This window comes from Schistocerca cancellata, chromosome 3 (assembly GCF_023864275.1).
Source record: "Schistocerca cancellata isolate TAMUIC-IGC-003103 chromosome 3, iqSchCanc2.1, whole genome shotgun sequence".
In the NCBI taxonomy this organism is placed as follows: Eukaryota; Metazoa; Arthropoda; class Insecta; order Orthoptera; family Acrididae; genus Schistocerca; species Schistocerca cancellata.
Genome location: NC_064628.1, coordinates 899,537,489 through 899,558,251, shown reverse-complemented (window position 1 = coordinate 899,558,251; position 20,763 = coordinate 899,537,489). Strand labels below are relative to the sequence as shown.

At 38.2% G+C, this 20,763-nt stretch overlaps 1 protein-coding gene across 1 annotated transcript in view; it reads right to left on the bottom strand.

Annotated features, from left to right (window-relative positions):
• Nucleotides 1–20,763, bottom strand: part of LOC126175971 (splicing factor 3B subunit 3) — a 51,813-nt gene that overhangs the window by 26,936 nt on the left and 4,114 nt on the right. Inside the window, exons 2-6 of the mRNA XM_049923068.1 lie at nucleotides 18,378–18,636; nucleotides 18,120–18,290; nucleotides 9,274–9,446; nucleotides 7,404–7,658; nucleotides 3,779–4,020 (exon numbers count right to left, since the gene is read on the bottom strand). Coding sequence (XP_049779025.1) covers nucleotides 3,779–4,020; nucleotides 7,404–7,658; nucleotides 9,274–9,446; nucleotides 18,120–18,290; nucleotides 18,378–18,603 — 1,067 coding nt within the window. The 5' untranslated portion in view covers nucleotides 18,604–18,636. The remainder of the gene's footprint in view (nucleotides 1–3,778; nucleotides 4,021–7,403; nucleotides 7,659–9,273; nucleotides 9,447–18,119; nucleotides 18,291–18,377; nucleotides 18,637–20,763) is intronic.

Genomic DNA, 20,763 nt, shown 5'->3' with positions numbered 1-20,763 from the left:
AAATTGAATATAGGATACATAAAACGCATAATGCCAAGGGGCAAGCAAAACAGAACACACATTTCTTCAATCCGTTAAGCCCTAGCTTTTTTCTCTCTAATCTTGCCACAGCTTTATATGGCATACTTTCCTTTTTGGGAAAGAATGTATTACTTCATCAAAGTTCATCAATGTTTTGCTACGAAAGGGCATTGTCTAATACTAGAAAAGCTGATAATACAAACCGTACCCAAGGCTGGTGTGGTTTCTCAATCTGATTATGTGTATTTTGTCACTGCTAGACAAAACGAAATAGGCCTGTTTAATATTGCAGCAGTTGTTACACATACCAAATAAACGAGATTGTTTTGCACAGATGGTAATTTTCATAACATTACAGAATATAATTCACGAAGCACCGATATCAAATGCCTATTAGGCCTACTGCAAGCAATAAGTTTTATGTTGGGAAATAGTTCATATTTCATTCATACTATCTAGCTCCTGAAGCTAGAGATCAAAAAGTAGTAGTATGAAATTTATAAATTTGAAATAGTCATATTCTTCCATAAATTGTGTGGGTCCCCATTTCTTCTCCTTCCTCGTTTTAACAAACAATCCTGTCATCAATAATTCTGTAACTATTCCTGCCAGTGTCAAAACTTATTCTCTGGTTAACTTCACTATTCCTGCCACAATCACCGGTTTAGTTATCCCACATTCATTCTCCGGTTAGGTGTTATTACGTGTTCATACAACACGTTTTCCATGTTACTCCCAGAATAACACTTCAGCGGCTGCTAGCCGGGGACTACATAACTGGCCCTTATTCATGTAGCGGTCCAGCCAAACCTTTTCTATCAAAATTTCATTTTCTTGGATACACAGAAAAGACTATGTAAACTTTGTTGCCTGTTATTCCTGTTAGTTGTTTATTTCCACTCCAGTAGTCTGAATCTATGGATTTCGCTAGTAATTATAACAATGCTGAGCATTTGCAAACCCAGTCATCCACATGAACAGTGATTGGCATTCTCCCGTTTTGGATTTATTCTGCTCAGCTCATATAGACCTGTCCCCTTTTGTCTGCAGGGAAGTTCATTTCTAGATGTGACGGGAATTCCCCTGGGTGCCTATTCCGTATCTTTCCGCCATCGTGCCGATCATTTCGGTACTCAAGAGTACCGAATGGTCTAGTACTCTAATTAGAGTCCCTGCTTTGTTCAGCATGCATTTCCTTATCGATACCGTTCGGGTCTAGAGAACTGAAGCACTGTTGTCGGTTTCTGTCATACAAGCCATTCAAAGGCAAGCGATCGCAGATCCGCACTGCAACGCGCACGAACACAAAGTGGCTATCAGACGACACAGGTGCAATATCTTCTTAGTACCAAAAATTGTGTTTATGTTGTTATAACACATGACGCCACTTTCCATCAAGCTGACGTACCCGCCTTCATCGCCCTTGCCTCCTCCTCAACAGTATCAGACGCAGTATATCCTTCCATGATTCTCAGCTGAAATGCATAAAATTTTTTACAGTTTTTCTGACCGCATGTTTCCATGCATGCATAATAACGATGGCGTGTGAGTATTCTGCAGATTGTCATAAATGCTGCATTAGGTCATCTTATTATAATTCACACTGACATTGTGTTTTGGATTTTGCGTTTCATAAAATAGTGTCTAGTACCACACTGTACTAATACATCTATAAAAACATCTGAAAATTTGCATCCAGCCATGCGCGAATCTGCGCCTGTTTCACATTCCCGTGCGCTACCCACTTGGCCATGCCAAACAACGAACAAACAGAGCTCGATTCTTTTAGTATTGTGTAAAGGAATGTAGGCTGACCGTTGCCAAACGCTGCTGCATAACTCAAATGCGTGATAGTTTGGAAGGTTCCAATATCAGGCTTCACATAATTGCTTTCCGTTGTTACTTGAAAGTTGTAAACAAGTTTCAATAATTACTAACTAACCCATTTGTGGGGAAAGTACACAAAGGCAGAGCCGATGTCTTGTTATTTAATGATCTTTAAACTCTTACTTGCATAAAAAATAACACGTATTTTGAGAAAATATTGACCGAAAATGTTTCTTTCGGATGTAATCATTCACAGTAGCCACCTAACCTAACCACATTTCTGACAAAGGAAAATAGTCTATTATGAACTCACTTTTCAACCAGATGCATCCTCTGGTGATTACTTTAGTAACATAATCACTAAATCCAAAGCTAAAACCGCTAAATATGTTTAAAATAACAAATTATAGTTGTATGTAAACCACAGCTCACTGATCGACAGGGCCAGACCGAAATCCAAAACCTCTCAGCACAATTGTCGTAAAATCAGTGGTAGGACCGTTCGGTAAGAAATCTCAGAAGCTTACTCAATAGGATATTTCAATAAGAACAAAAAATGACGTCACTACTGAGACTAACCTACTACACCAATAAGTATGAATGATACAGAATAGGGACCCTGGCAGACATCACATACACTATGCATGCATTCAAAAGTCAACTTGCGATTCATTCAGAAATCAACTTGGAATTTGTTAAAAAACCGCAGGGATGCATTCAAATTCACATGAGTAATCGATAGATCAATGAACGCTGGGTGATTTTCGAAACAAGGTCTTTTTCCTCAATAATATGAATTGTACCCCCCCCCCCCCCCCCCGAAAACGTCGCCTGGGGCAGATACCCGTTTGCCCCTACCCCCTAGTTTCTGGTCCGATGCGCGTACGTGAATATGGCAACTTCGGCGCACCAGTAAAATTTTTTCTGATAGCATTTGGCTGCTCGCTGCTATTGTTTACACAGCTAACTGCCACACTTCTGTAGCCAGAAATTGGAGAATGTACTACTCATACGCAACTAAAATGAACATGCGCATCAGCTCGCTTGCAACCGCTCAAACGAATCTAATGTAAACAGTAGTGACGACATGCTCATCGGAGGCAATTTGTTGTTATGAAACATTGCATAGTCTTCCTAAAGTCTTTGACATATTTTGCTGTTGGCAGACACTTGTATGAGCACTGTTGTTGTATATGGTCCATTTCCTCTGCAACTTAAGTTTTATTTTAGTTTTTTTGCCTTATTCATGTTTTATTGCTGCAGTACTATTCTGCAATAGTGAGATACAATAATATTCTTTGTTAGAGTATTGGTTCTTACCAATCAAAGTTAGAAAAATTTAACTGAAAACTAAAACAATGAGAAATTTCCGGAATTCTAAAAAATTCCCAGGTTTTTCCCAGATCTCTCGGTTCTTATGCACCCTGAGGATACTATCAGGACATTCATCCTGTGTGGTCTACAGCAGTCGCATGCTAGACTGTCTCCTAAGTTGTTTTTATTTTCATCTACAAGTCTGATGGAGATAACCCCATGTAGAATATTCTGTTTACACCTTTTTAACAATGACAGAAGCAGCTCTCTCTCTTAACTTGGATGCAGTAGGCCTTTTCCCAGTTTGTAACAGGCCATCATATCTAAATTGTGCTGCCTTTTGAATAATAGTCTAACTTATTCTTCCTGCATTGGAGAACAAGTTACCTTATGTTGTTACTTCAGTATCTACCTCTAGTAGTGTAACTTATTACATTTGTGGCTTGAAAAATCCTCAGCTCTCATAATCTTTGCACACAGGGCAACCCTGACATTTCTTCCACAGAACCTTACGGTTCCATTTCAGACAGTCAGTCCCCCTTGCAAGAGTGCTTGTCATCCTTGGAAATACATAGACTACAACCAAACATACTAATACAGAAAGCTCTTGACTTACTGATTGCCAAATTCTGAAGCAACAAAGAGAAATCCAGTTTTCATAACACACATGGCAGTAGCCACAGGTACAGTATCAAAGTATTTCAGTTTTATTTCTGTAACCATATCTTCATCAGTTTCTAAAGTTATTTTGAATATGTCTCCTTGTTCTGTCTGAGCCAAGAAAAAGAACATTGATTTTGTCTTGTGTGTTGCAGAACACACAAAAATCATTCCTCGTTCGGGATCATCTAAATCATTCTGTAAAAAGAAAGCAAAAAAAACTAGGTTATTTTGTTAAGGAAATGACAGAAAATTCAGTTCTAAACATTAACTTACATTTTTCCTTTGCACACACCAATTAATAACCTATTTCCCATGTGAGCCACAATTATTAATGATGAACATGTCAATTTACATAAATTAAAAAAGCAGCAAATCTGACTGTACATTCAATTCATATTTTAAAGGTCTTCTAACTAAAATCATTCCACATCATATAAATCTTACAAAAGTTAACTGTAACTACAAAGGTTTTTGGATATAACCAACATTTAAACATAGTAAATTAGCACTGTTTTCCTGAGACACAAAGTGGAGCAGAATTTAACACCCTGGTTTGACAGGTGAATTATAAAAAAATCAACAAAGATAATTTTTATTTCTGAAAATACATTCAATGCCATTTTATTTTCATTAGGTTTAAACTTATATCATACAGGTAACGACCTTGACTAGCAATGCACATTATGAACTGTTCAGAAAAGTTTTCTAAAAGTCTTCTCAGCATATTGTGCATTATTCCAGCGATGACATCTGTTAATTGCCCTCATAAGACCTTCCTAAGTCCTTGGTTGAACTTTGTCAACCCCTGCTCTGAGGTGCCCCCAAAGAACAAAAATCACAGGGGCTCAAATTTGTGGAGCAAGGGGACCATGGGATATCCCCTCTTCAGATCAGGTGGCCAGCAAACTGTTCTTGCATAATTTGGCATGAATGACAAGGCAGCATGAGCCATGGCACTATATTTCAGGGAGTAAATATTTCTCTAGCATCTCTCAATAGTGCATAGAGTTCACAGTAAGAGCTGCACGTCGACAGTAAAAAAAAATACAGCTCATTAACGCCTATGGAGGACACAGTGCACCAAACTGTCACTATGGGCTGTGCAGTGGTCTTTGGGGAAGTTCACAAGGGTTTTTAGTCACCCCGTAACAAAAATTTTGCTTATGGTTTTGAGCCGGTTAGTGTAAGATTGCTTTGCAAGCATCTGTACATTTCACCCAGTCTTTTGGACTAAATTCTTAAACAACCAACTTATAGGAGTGTACGTTTTACTGTCCTGGACAATATTCCGAGAGCAGCTGCATGTGTCCACATAGGGCACAATGGGAGATTGTTCAATGGATGCTCTCACTGCCACAATGTTTTCACGTGTCCTCACACTTTTAGTCCAGCCAGCTTGTTTTCTAGGAACTGTACATCCAGTTGCCCTAACACTAGTAATCCATTTCCTAATGGTTTTAGCATCAAGAACACTCATGACGATTCAAACCCAACCACCCACAAAAAGCCCTCTGTTACCACCACACTATCATTGTTTTTAAAGAACGTTTCTACGACAAAGCCTCTATGTTCACCAGACCACAGCATGGTGACTACTGTAAATGGCATCGTCTGCACCACCTAACGCCACTACTCCCACTCCACTACTGCACCTGCATGCTGTTCATTAACAAACTATGGAGTCCATTGTGTCCCATCTTGTATTAATAGCACACAACACCGTTTATGACGCCCTAACAATTGTTTTCCTGCCAATCCTTATGGATTTGTAGTCACCTAACATTCTTAAAAGAGCTTTGAAAGACTTAAGAACACAAAGCAGCATTTCACATTGGTGTGTAGAATATAGCAGTCTGCAGAAGTACCATCTTTCAGAAAAATATCATCCACACAATTTCAACTACAGCAAGAACTGACAAGTGGGAAAATTATCACTTATCAGCATAATAGGTCATGCACCCACGATGCTGACAAGAATAATGTACAGAAGAATGGGGAAAAAATGAGTATTTGTTACCTGACAAATCATGTTTGGCTTTAGGAAAGGTAAAGGCATCAGAGGCAGTTCTCACATTGCACTTGATAATGGAAGTAAGACTAAAGAAAAATCAAGACACATTGATAGGACTTGTCTACCTGGCAAAAGCATTTGACAATGTAAAATTGTGCAAAGTTGTTCAAAATTCTGAGGAAAATAGGGGTAAGCCTGAGGGAGAGATGGGTAATTAACAACATGTACAAGAGCCAACAGGGAATAAGACTGAAGACCAAGAATTAAATGCTCAGACTAAAGAGTGTCTAAGACGGGGATGTAACCTTCCACCCCTACTGTTAAATCTCTATATTAAAGAAGCAATGACAGAAGTAAAAGGAAGGTTCAAGACGAATTAAAATTCAAGGTGAAAAGATATCAATGATATAAGATTCACTAATAAAATTTACTACCCTCAGTGAAGTAAAGAAATGTAAACAACGAGAAAATATCAGGATCGATGGTCATGAAGTAGCAGAAGTTGAGGAATTCTGTTACCTAGGCAGAAAAATAACCCATGACAGACTGGGCATGGAGGAACGTTTGGAGAACAGCATTATATGATAGTAACATGGACTGTGGGGAAACTGGAATGGATAAGAAACAAAGCATTTGAGATGTGGTGGTATAGATTAATGTTTAAAATTTGGTGGGCTGGTAAGGTAAATGAGGTGGTTCTGCACAGAATCAGAGGAAAGCAATAAATGGAAAACACTGATAAGAAGGGACAGGAGGATAGGATACCTGTTAAGACATTGGGGAATGACCTCCACAGTAGTAGAGGGGACTGTAGTTTTCAAAAATTCAATAAAAAAAGTCGTGTGACTAAGGCCTCCCGCCAGGTAGACCGTTCGCCGGGTGCAAGCAACTTGCGCGTCGATGGGGATGAAAAAACGATGATGATTAGGACAACATAACATCCAGTTCCTGAACGGAGAAAATCTCCGACCCAGTCAGGTACTGAACCTGGGCTCTTAGGATTGACATTCTGTCGCACTGACCACTCTGCAACCATGGGCGGACACAAATTCAATATTATTGGTAACATTAACTTCATAGGTATTTAACAATTCCCAGAGATGTTAGATCAAACTTTAAATACAGTGACTTCAAAAAATTTTGTGTAGGAAGCCTAAACCACCACATGAGATACAAATCTCACATGAACGATGCAATAACCTCCAAGTAATATTGCACTGCTTACGACCAACACTCAATAATTTAAGTGTTGGAGATACCCAGTGCAAAAATGTAAGCACAGCAAATTTTTTTATATTTATCACACCTATCAATACTAATCCTCAACAGGCACATAAATAAGAGATCTTTGGTAGCTTTTAGACAAACTTTTTTAAGCTAAAATAAAGTGTGCCAAGGGTTTCCAGCTTATGTTACTGTTGACTAAATGCATCTATTGTGCAGCAAACTGTAACCTTGATTCCTAGGTAATAAACATTCTACCAGAACTTTCACTTACCAAGAGCGTTCTATGACATTAACTTAAAAAAATAATACCCTAACAATCAATCAAATACTGACAACTTACCCTGCGGCGTGGAATAGGACATCTTATGTCATGCTGATCTCCCAAATTCTTGTAAGTAAGATAGTTCTCCGAACATATAAGAACTCCACTTGGACCATCATTGCCACCAGGAACAGAAACTAAAAAATTGGCATGTTCTTCTAAAGGTTCACTGTACTTTCTGACCACATGATTAAGACCTAAATCCAGTTCATAAAAGGTCAGTGTCTGTTGTGTCTTATGGGCTGCTTCCCCTGTTGGGTCCGTATCTGCTTCCTGTAAAACAAATGCATTAATCAAAGCTAGATGTAAGTTGCAATATCAGGAAATAAAATATTGCAGAAACTACACAATGAAGGTAAGTCAGATTCACGTATCACCAACAGTGAGGTACAAAACAACCACAGGTATATCAGAGCGTATACTTTGAAAAGAAAGAAAGAATTCCTGAATTTCCCCCTTTTTTTAAATTCGTACTCTGCAATATTGTTATGTAGGATTTTCAACAAGTTTACATCTACACAGCACTGTAGAAAGCTAGTACGATGGAATACATATTTCTTGCAACAAAAAGACAGTTTCTTGTGTAGCGTACACCGGAATAAAGGACAATAAATTGCATGACTATTTCGAAGTGTGTAAAAAATTAACAAGGTTGTCTGTGAGGCAAAGAAACTGTACAGCTGACAGTTTATATTCTACTCTAGGAATAAATATGAAGCCAAGTGGGGGGTTAAAACAATAAAACACAGTATGCTGCCACTCTACAATTTAGCACAGAATGGCATTCTATAAATTTAAGACGTAAACACAAATTAAGAAATAACTTCAGGCCTAGAGGAAGCACTAGACAAGTGCCTTGTGATCGAAAAACACTTTCACAGAAGGCAGAATTTTAAAATTCTGCTACAGCTGTAATTATATTTGAAACAAAATATTTAGTTCAAAACTACTGACCAAATTTGCCTACTTAGTCAGCTTCAAAAAGTCAATGTTTACATACGTACGTATGTATATAGCATTAAGAGACTACTCCGGCAGCATCAGAATTTCATAAACCATACTAAAATGCTTCATTCCGCTCTAACTGCACATTTTTATGTCCAGATGCACTTTGAAGTACCTGATATTCAGCTTTTCACGTGGTTTTCGCGATACCAATTTTGTTGGAGGTCCAGTACTGTATTCTCGTGTTTGGTTCTTTATTATGGTATAGCATCATTTGTCCCAAAAAATGAAAATTTGCACTTTAAATTGAATGAGGTTGAAAGTATCCAATAGTATGAAATGAAACACCTCGTTTCAAATAAACTAACTGGCTCAGTGGGAAAAAAATTAATATAAGCAAATTTCTCTATAAAACAGACAGAAATAGCTTCATTACGATATTAATTGTAGATTGCTAATAATGTGGAAATAATATAAAATCAGAAAATTGAAACTACTAACTTATTTTGGTCTTTCACAATTATGAGAATGTGTATTAATTCACTTGATGGCTCCCGGCCACAAATCTGATTTGATTTCATTTGACGTGGGAGCTGTAACCGAAGAGACCAGCAACATTACGAAGACACGTAACATATACATGGGTCACGTGGGGAATGACCCCCCCCCACTATAACTCAGCTTGCTATAGCTTCTGGCTACTTGCTGCTACTGCTCATACAGCAAACAGCCACACTTCAAGTAGCCAGAAGCGGGAGGAAGGCACTGTTCATACGCAAATTCAGCTCTGCGCATACGCGCGAGCCCACTGGCAACTGTTCATGCGAACCTTTATTAAGAAAAAAATTAATCCAACAGTGCATACCAAAGAACGAATTAGAGGCAGATAGTTACATTTAACTAGCTTTAACTTTATAGGCTGGTTAGAATTTACAGGACATACCTCATAATCAATTTCCAAACAAGCAAACATTGGATTTTCAAAACCAACATCCACTCCAACCATGTGGTAAACTAAAGTGTTACTTTTGTGGGCTTCCAATGGTGAAGAAATGGTAAGCCTTGCCTCAGCATCTCTGTTGAGGATATATACTAACTTCTGCTTCTCTATTGCTCCTGCAATAGATAATTTACATCACAATTACACAAATCATATCGAATTTAACTTCAGGACTAAAAGCTATAACAAATGGCTGTACAACTGAAGGAAATAATAGTAAAAAATGTAAAATACAGTATGGAATGTAACATTATTATGAAAAGGATAGTTGCTATCACCTCATAGAAAACATGCTGAGTCACAAATGGGCACAACAAGATACTATCACGAAATAAGCTTTCGGCCAACAAGCCCTCCCTCCTTCCCCTGCCCTCCGTCTAACCTCCGACTGCCCCATCTTCTCACCACCTTGTACCTGCATGATCCCCTGCACCCCCCACCTGTACCCTGTTATCCCTCTCCCTCCCCACCCTAGCCTCATCCTTCCCCCACCCTGTTACCTCCCCCATCATGCACTGCTCCTCGAGTTGTGGCTTCAGCTACGGGAGACTAGTCTGTGTATGAGTTGCATTTGCATGAGTGTGCATGCCTATCTATTTTTGACAAGGCCTCGTAGGCTTTTTGTTGTGCCTATCTACAACTCAACATCTGTTATATGGTGAGTCACAACTCTCCTTTTCATAATATTGTTGGAAGTAATAGAAGATTAAGATAATCCACACACTATAGACAAATCCTGTTTAACAATATCCATAATACCATTATGATAAAAGAACACACAAAAGGAGTCTGAATACACTGAATATATACTGACAATACTAGTCTGTCAAACCAATACATTGAAGCAACCCTCACAACTGTAATGTTAGTCAGTTGGTAACAATTTTAGAAGGTTATGATGTCAAAATACATAAAACACAGGGTTTGCAGAATTATTTTAACTGTAGTTAGCACGTTACAAAAAAGAAGACAAAATGAGAAAGCATAACTACAGACCTAAAATATGTCAATACTATTTTGAGATTAATCCTGCATCTTATTACAAATTTTTGATGTTGACACGACATACAATCTAGAAGCAAAATACATTTGATGGGAAAGGCAATCGCAGTCAACGAAAGATTAGATGTTACATTTGTAGGGACAGGCACAAAATTTGGCATTGTAATATCAGCAAACTCAATTAGGAGAACTGTTATTGAAACCTAGAGTAATGATATCTGACTTGCAATTATACAGGGTTGTCAGCAAACAGTCTGACAAGGTTGTAAGGGTGCTGCAGGGTAGGTTGTGCTCATAATCTTTATGAAAAAATCTGATATGTTCTGTTGCTTCAGAGTTAATTAAAATTGAAGTTAGTCAATCAGGCAGTTGCATACAAATTCAAGCAGCCCACCAAAGAAGATGTGTTGCAACTGATTTTTGTTTGGTTTCCTAAAACCAAAGAGCAATGCAAAAATTTGACATGGCAGAGTAGTAAGGACCAAACCCGAGCCAAAGGCTGAGCAGTCTGGTGCATAATCATCTACACTATGTTTACTGATAGTAATTGTCTCTGGCAGGATGCCTGAATTTGGACATTCAACAGCCATTTTGGCTATCTTCATGCTAATTAACTTGCGAACTGCACAACAATAATAATTCCTCAGCACAACCTACCCTGCAACAGACTTACAAAGCTTTTCCGACAACCTGACCATTCTGTATATTTCGGTAATCTTATTTCACAGCCATTTCAAATATACAGCAATGCCTTCTATGTTTTCAAATACATAAAGCAATGCCATAGTGAATACTCCATTGATCACCCTAAGGTGCTGCATACTACTATCACTGCACAGCCTATTAAAACTATTGAAAAATAAAGAACTTCAATAATTGAACCTGAGGGATTTAATGTTCAAAGACAAACTGAAAATAGTGCACACCACCAATTTGCCTGATCCACACAGCTCTGTCAACACATAAGTTGCAAATACAAATATTGTCATGTCATCAATTTTCAGCTTCACACACATTGTACATATCAATAACACAGGGTACTTTTTGGGCCATCAATATGGTCTGCCAATAATTCTATTAATGACAATGTCAATACACACACTCCGATGAACTACATATACAGTTTAACAGTGTGTGTGTGTGTGTGTGTGTGTGTGTGTGTGTGTGCGCGCGTCTGGGGATTTGTGACCTACACGTGTGTTGAAGTTCAGTTAACAAAGGGTTATCAGAGGCCAAATGTTACTCACCAGTTGCATACACTACAATGACTGAGAAATTGTCCCATTTCAATATTAACATGTTTTGCCTCTTAGTGACAAAGCTAAAGATGTCCTGAACACTTCCATGCTTTACTAGACATTGTAATACTGAAAGTGGGAAATACAGAAGCGTCCGATCTTACCCGTCGGCTTTGACCCATGACGTCACAAATACCGCGGAAACGACTATAAACAATTCCAATATGGCGGATATAAAAACATCGCATACGTATTGTAAACACTGAAATACACAAGTTTCACAAAAAGCCTAATGACTGTAACGGGACAAGCGTGGGAAATTAGGGGTTTTTGGGTGCGGAGAAACTAAATATACAGAAATGTAGCCACCGACCGCCATTCAAAACCACGCAAAACAACGAAATAAATCAACATCACAAAACTGACCAAATACCAAAAAACACATTCCTATCCATAATCTGACACTTCCCTTAACCTATATAGCTCAACAGAACCTACCGATCACATCCCCCAATAGAAAACTAAGAAACGAAAGCTTCCCTTACACCTACATACATCGGCACTTATGCAGTTTAGCAGGTACGGAAAAAATTTTTCATTTTTTTCCAAAATTGATCATCATGTGTCGTTATGCGGTGGGGGGAGTCTGCAGTGCCCCCCCATCCCCCCACAGGCTTCATTAGTGTCAAATCAATATTTTCGAATCATAGGCGGCCGCTGCCGCGGCCGCATTCCAAAAAAAAACTCCCAACCTAACCTCAAGTGGGCTACGCTACAGATCAATATGTTCATCAAATTGCTTCATATTACGTATACATGTTCATTAGTGTCAAATCAATATTTTCGAATCATAGGCGGCCGCTGCCGCGGCCGCATTCCAAAAAAAAAAAAACTCCCAACCTAACCTCGTATTCAGGGCTACGCTACAGATCAATGTGTAGGTCCCTTACGTCACGGGTCAAAGCCGACGCGTGAGATCGGATGTTTCCAACCTATACCCAATATATAAAAAAAAAAAAAAAAAAAAAAAAAAAAAAAAAAAAAAAAAACCGGAACTTACCTCAAAAAAGTTCCAGCTCCACAAACTAGATTGGCCACCACAATCACACACAAATGCACACACGCACGCACGCGCGCACACACACACACACACACACACACACACACACACACACAAAAACACACACACACACACAAAAACACACACACACACACACACACACAAAAACACACACACACACACACCAACGAAAAAATACTGAACTAAAATAAAAACCCAACCCACCCAAACGTCAACCCCCTCCCCCACAACTCCAAAATACAACACACAAACACTATACAACAAAATAAACCACCCACCCACCTACCCAGCCCACCCTAACTAACCACTTTCGGTCTATACATTTTACCCACAGCCCTTAAAAAAACCCGAAGAATGCAATAGCCCTTTGGGACACTCTTCCGCCAACAGTACTCATCTAAATGAGACTGAAGGTTGGAAGAGCGCCTCTTCCCCCTCCCAAGAACTGACTTAACCGCTCCCCACATCCCCTCAATTGTGTTAGTGCAAGCCCCAGTATCATAATTCTTAAACTCTAGACTGTGGTTCACTACTAAATGATTAAATCCCTTCTCACCCAACCCCCTATATGAAGAAAACGCATCTGAAACTACTGTGGACCCCGGCTCTACATACTCCTCAATTAACCCCACTAATTCAGGCTTCGACCTCCCCTCCACAACCCTAAAAACACATTCAGTACCCCCACCCCCCTGAACAACAGCCCCCCACACCCAAAGACCAGCCACAGACTTCCCCCTCCCATACTTCCTTTTACCAAACTGCGACTCATCCACCTCCACAACCACCCCATGCCCACCCAACTTACCCCTGTACTTAATAAATTCGGAACACACCTCACGACAAAAGGAATACCTGTCTAAAACAGTCCTCTCACTCACACCAGTCTCAAACGCGCAAAAACTCTGCCCGCAACTATAACAAAAATAATACGTAATAAGCACAATCTCACGCATGGCCAATCTAGACTTCTCGAACCAGGTACCACGCCTTACAGAACGCCATACGCCATCTTTCCGGCAACACCACATGTATCCGTCCCTGGTCCGAGAGTCCGGAACTTTAACCAATTTCATAGGTTCACGGCACACACCGCACTTCACGACCTCGGCAATTAAGCCAAATAGCTGAAGAAATTTAATCAGCTCTAAAGCTGTCTCCCCCATCATCGCCCTCAACCGAACACTGTTAAGGCGGTCTTTCATATCCATTCCTGAACAAAAAACCACAACCAAATACACTCAATAACAAACTCACCCGACATACAGCAATGAGCATTAAATTAACCATTAACTCACTAATAGAAATTCCGCTTCAAATCCAACACCTGAGCAACAGAAAACTGACCCCACCACACGAAACAAACGAAAACCATGAACACACCACCAGAGAGCACGACAAACAAAAACAAGACATCTACAAATCGCAAATCAAACTCCGCGCCGTAATGACATCACACACCACAACACGCTTACGTCACGGGTCAAAGCCGACGGGTAAGATCGGACGCTTCTGTTGACCCTGAAAGTGGTATGCCCTTGCCTTTTCCCTGTCTTCAAAGCAGCTCATAAGAAACCAGGAGTTCACCATCAACTCTGAGGCAAAGTGCAACTTTTTGTTCTTCACATTAATAAAATAATCATAATAGGTGAAAAGTGATATCTGAGAAAGTCTGGTACTTTTAGGTTTTCAATCTAGGACTCTTTCAACTAAATTTCTCTTTATGATTATCTTGATAAAATTATTGCAACTGACTGGGAAAAAAATGCAACCAACAGAAATGTCAAGGTCCTAGTCCATCCCAGCTACATCTGCTATGTTAGTCAATCAGAAATCAAAGACAGGACCAAGAGAGGCTTAAAACTGCTCAAACAAATCCTCGTTTCACACTGTTCATTAATGGGAAGTGTATACGCAAAAGTGCTGCTGTAACAGTTATTTTTTTCCCCCAGAGAATTTCAATGAACGGCACTCTTTCTGCAGGACAAGTCATTCTTAATTAAGAATGAAAACCGTTTGGAAGAAAATACATCTTTGGGTAAACACGAATATTATGAATGTCTCCTGTTAATTTGTTTACTTTTGGACAACTACATGCATACATCAGTGCCTTGTTTTTTTATCAGTGTATATCAGCAACACGGACCAAAGCAGTATCATCACAATGCATGCAGTTACCCACTATTACAGGAATTACACTGAATATACATTAATTGCATAGAATTACTTTTGTTACAAACAAAATTTATTAACTAATAAAATAAACATCAACAGAAGAATGCACACTGCAATAAATTTGAGCCCAATTTATCAGTGTACGGAACAATAAATTTTACTATTGTTAAGGAATAATATTAGCTATAGGATACACACTATTTCTTTTTTGCCCTAAAATACTTCAAATATTCCCTTACATCTACTGCTTCAAAATAATGCAACAATGAACAGTATAAAACCTGAAATCTATTATTCACACATTCCTTGCAGACACACTGTGCCATGATTCACACTTTCCCTTGCAGTCAAATGAGACTAAACTCTTTAGCATACAGTACTGAATTTATCATGTCTTTCTGCTTTCATATACGAAGCATGCACGCGCACACACACACACACACACACACACACACACACACACAGTGAACAACAAACTAAATAATGCAACACAGAATGACAAAGCCAAGGAACATGGTATTTTATGCAGAGAAGGCTGGTGGTGACCCGAAACAAGTGAACATTCATCCGAAGTCTTGAAAGAGTCTCATAACTTGTCGATTCTGCTATTCCTCACATCTAATGTGCCAGTGTCTACACCTCTTTCAATATCCATCTGTTTCTAATCTTGGCAGTATTTACGTACAGGGAATACATATGTTCTACTGCACATACTACAGTTAAAAAAACTTCATGACAATTTAAAAGAAAATCAATATCAGTTTTCAAACAACAAAGTTGATCTCTTCACATCATAAATTCAAATGTACAATCTGCTGACAAATAGAATGCCATCGTCTGGGTAACAGAGAATCTGGAAGCATTATTTGATAAATGTTTTCACATTTTACATGACTCGTCATAAATGGCAGTAAGTCGAGTAAAAGAAAAATAATGCAAAACCTGTGAGGTGTTATTACCTACACCATTTGTAACTGTGCTAATGCTGTTCATTTACTAGTTCTTCCATCCACATAATAGTTTGTACATCACAATGTGAATGTCTTACAACAGCTCTGACAAAATACAAGAGCAGAGCTGGACAGGGAAGCACTCACTGGAGGGGAAGGCTTGCCAGCCTCCTGTCTTAGGAAAGTGAACTGGCAACCCATGAGAGAAATAAAAACTATGTAATGTTTCTGAATACTATTCCATTGCTGAAGACTTAAGAGCTCTAGTGTTGCAAGCTGATACTGACAATTCATTAACTAAGCCAATTGAGTGGTAGTATGCAGCAGCCAATCAGAACCAATGAATGAATTATTTCTTTCGGCAGGAGATACAAATTGATTATACATATTGAACACCTATGAAAAGATACTAAAAAATCTGCGTTTCCCGTTCATAAAAAAAGGAAAAAGAAGAATAAGTTTATTGTATATGTTTATTAGCTTCAGTAACCATCTGATTTAAAAACCGATCTAGTTTCATAAGGAGTCTGTAAAACCATTTGCCATGCAGCTCAACATGGCCCCCAATGTCAATCTCTCATGTGTTGACATTTACACGTGAAACCATGTAAAATTCAGCTGCTGCAAGCTCTTCGTGAAGGTGACAAGCAACAAGTGGAGTTCTGCAACATTTAACATGTTTTGCGCAGTTTCACATGAAACTATGTATAGTCCATTTTTCTTTGCCAAAAACAGTTACAAGAAACACGCACCTCGATATGCTTGAGAACTTTATTTTCCCCACAGTTGGAGACCGATTCGAATGACTTCATTTACCAACATGATGGGGCACCACTACACTGGTATCTGGAATTGTGGGAATTTTTTAATCAAAGGATTACTGAATTATGGCTCAACTGCACTGGACCAAATGATTCAGCCTTACATTACTCGCCTCCATGGTCACCAGGTGTTTATGACTGTTAATGCACCTCCTGTTACAACAACAATGAAGAGACAGACACTGCATAACAGCAGCTGTGGAAGCTGTAATTCAAGACATGTTTGCTGCATTGTGGGGACAATCTGAATACAGCACTGGCATATGCCATGCATCTGAGGGGGGCATATTGACCACCTATGAAAAGGTAAGAAAAAAGTCTCTCATTCATCAAAAAACATAATACATTGTATGCCAAATCAGATGATTCTTTTTGCTACACCCTGTGTTTCCAATATGGAGTCAAAAAATGGTGTTAACTGATCTGGTTTTCAAGTTGCTTACCAATATACCTATTACTGGCGCACAAATAAGTCTGGGACCTCTGTTACATTAGAATACGAGTCTGGTTGTTAAGTTGTCGAGTCAACAAATGTGAATAGAAGAAACCTAGATGTGGATGTGCTGACACAGATGTACCGTAACTCGAATTGTAGATCAGGTTGGAATATGATTATTAGTGATTCGATGAAGCAAACAAATAATAATAATAATAAAAAAAATACAACTGTCATAATAGATTAAACACACAGCCTACACTGAGATCATGGTCATTTTGATGACACTCTTCTGTCTTAATTTTCGGATTTGACAAAAATGATGTTAAATTCTAAACCTAATGGAACAAAATACGAATATTTACAGATCCTTGGAAATTATGAATGATTAACGACAACTGATTCTATAGGTTCATCCTATTTCACTGCCAATACTCAACACAAAATTTGTCACAAAAACCAGATTGTAACAACTGGCAGACACTAGAAGTCCAGTCTTACCCTACTGCACCCCATCAAGACTGTATTCCTATACTGTCTGCTTTCTGTGCATACTTCACATATGTGCACATGCTTGGTTTTGAATTGCACAATGTACAAACTGCATATTTCGAACAGAGATTTGAGATAACATTCTTATACATAATGTAACAAATACGAACTTCGATTATATCAACCTGTACAAAAAACGAAGATTTGATACACCTTTAATGAGCCAGTGCATCTAACATTTTTTCAATGTGTAAATTATAATATGAAAGCTGGAGATATAAGCTTAGGAATGATGGAACTGAATGTAACAAAGTTAGTTTCCATAATGGTAACTGACATTACAAGTGTGCCATGTGCAAGAAAAGACAGACAACCTGCACTTTAACAGAAACAAAAATCCAAAACTCTTTCAAACTATTCAAAGTTACATGCTCAAGCTAGTTTGCACATTTGAATAAAACCAGTTTCTTTCACCCCTTTGCTGAACAATAGACTGGTTCTATAAAACATCACATCACTTTGTCTTATGCTAACCTGAACAGTCACCTGACTTTAACAGTGACAATACAAACTAAATGCAACACACTAACTTACCAATCATCACAGCTCTTCCCTTAGGATCAATAGCCAGGTACTGTCCTGGTACTATCCTCCTACATCCACTCTTCCCAAAAGTTTCCTGATGAACTTTCTCAAAAATATTTTTTGAAGGAGAGTACTCTAGAATCACTATTCTTCCTGAATCTGAACCAACTACTATATAATCTGGAATGAACAAGAATTTAAACCATTACAAAACTTCCAATGAAACACAAAGAATATAGCATTCACATTGTTAATGCACTGACAAACCTTTTGTCCCACCAGTAAGACGAAAAGCCATCAGAGACCGAATAATTCCAAACACTTCCACAGTCAGCAATGTATGAACTTTTCCTGTGTTTGGATCCGGTCTCATAAGTTCCAAAGATTTCCCACGGGAAACTAAAATCTCTTGAGTCTTACTGCCACTGAAGTTTCCATGGACAGCATGAGTAATGCCAGTGGCACGCTGTAGTGTTAAATTGTATAGATGCATCTTCTGTTTCTCTTATTCTTGGAAACCTGAAACTATTAATTTCTGTATGAAATATAAAATCTCTTCACAATATATATCCAACTACTTTTGACAACATCTGCATAAATCAATCTCTCAACACTGAAATACTTTACATAAACTGCTGTAGCCAGTTAAGCATTTTCTGTTGGATAAATGTAATGCAAGTCCTAAGCCTGATACATCCCACTAAACAGCATCTGAATTAAATGGAATGAAACACCATAATTATTTTATGCTGAGTATAGGACAATATCATGTGGTTCGTTGAAACTAATCCCAATAATCATTAAATCCAATATCAACATTTTAAATTTTGCACATCACATCATATATTCCAATACACGGCAGTACAGGTAATTTCTTGCAAGCATTCCATTTCCAGAGATGAAACTAATTATGCAATACAACAATAGCAAAAAATATGTCAACAACTGATCCCAAGGCTCTATCACAATTTGAAAGACTGAGAATCTATAAAATCTGAGTAGTGTATCAATGTTTTTCAATGATTACGTTAACCTTCCTAACACAAAGCAGTATTGGATCTGACATTTGGTTTCATTTGCACAGGGAACTGCTAGTGTATATCATACATATTTTTTTATTTATTTTTTATTTTACACACCTGGTTCCATAGGACCAAACTGGCGAGCAAGTCTCCATGGTCATGGAATGTGTCAGTGCATTAAATTACAACAGAAAAGTAATAACAGATCAAATAAAAGGTTTATGAATCCTAAAAAGACATCAAACTATAAGTTTATCTAAATGCAATCAATATAACACAGAAATCAGTTTTCATAGAACACCTCGACAAAAGAAGTGATGCAGGAGGAAATATTTCTGTTTAGATTTGAAAGAGTGTGGATTATTGGGAAGATTTTTGAATCCTTGAGGTAACTTAATGAAAATGTACACCACAGACTACTGCACATCTTTCTACACAAAGAGTCAATGAAGTGCGATACATATGCAGGTTAAATTTCTGTCTAGTATTAACTGAGTGAAAGCTGCTAATTCGTGAGAGTAAACTGATATGGTTAACCAGAAATTGTAGTAAAGAATATACATGTAGGGGGGCCAATCTCAGAATACCCAAACACGGGCCAACATGAGTTTCGTGAAGTTAAACCACTCTCAGCCCAGACCAACCATTTCTGAGCCAAAATTACCCTTTGAGAATGGGAAGAAATACCCAAAATATAATACTGTATTTCCAAAGGTAATGAAAATAAGCAAAGTAGACTACTTTTTGTGTATCAGTTCAGATACTTCTAATCACAGCATTAGGTCTCTAACAAGATTCTGGGCATGGACTTTTCACAACAGTTTACTACCTGAACACCTACAAATTTGAACTGTCCAGTCTCACTAATCATATGCCCATTCTGTGTAATTAAAACATCAGGTTTTGTTGAACCGTGTGTTAGAACCTGTAAAAAATGTGATTTAGCATTAGTTTATTTCCTACAAGCCATGAATTTATGTCTTTTTTAACTGCAGTATTTGAAACAACGCCAACATTGCATACAGCATTCTTTACTACCAAGATAAGTGTCATCAACAAACAAATATTATCCTCAGGCACTCCCATTAAACTGTGCCCCACTTGGACCCCAAATTATAGCCATTCTCAATACTGTGGAGAATGACTGTTTGCTGTCTGTTGTTAAAGTATGAGGTGAACCAATTGTGAGGTACTCCCCATTAGCCTAGCATTCAAAATCTTTGGTTAATCCATCCAGTACCTCATGGAGAAAAGAGAATATAGCATTTCCAGTTGTTAGCCACTTCTAAAACCAAACTGTACTTTTGACAGCAAATTATGTGAAATGAAATGATCAATTATTTTTATATACACAGCCTTTTCAATAACACCAGCAAACACTGATGGCATGGATATAGGTCTACAATTGTCTACATTAATCCCTTTCCCCCTGTTATAAATCAGGGTTACTACTGTGTAATTTAACTGTTCAGGAAATTGACTATTCCTAAAGGAAAAAAAAAAATAAATAAATATGGCAGGGTGCATTGCTAACATGTGCAGCATATGTATCTGCTAGATACTATCACACTCATGAGTCCTTGTCTTAGTGATTTAATTACTGACAATCTCCCTCTAGTTAGTATGACAGG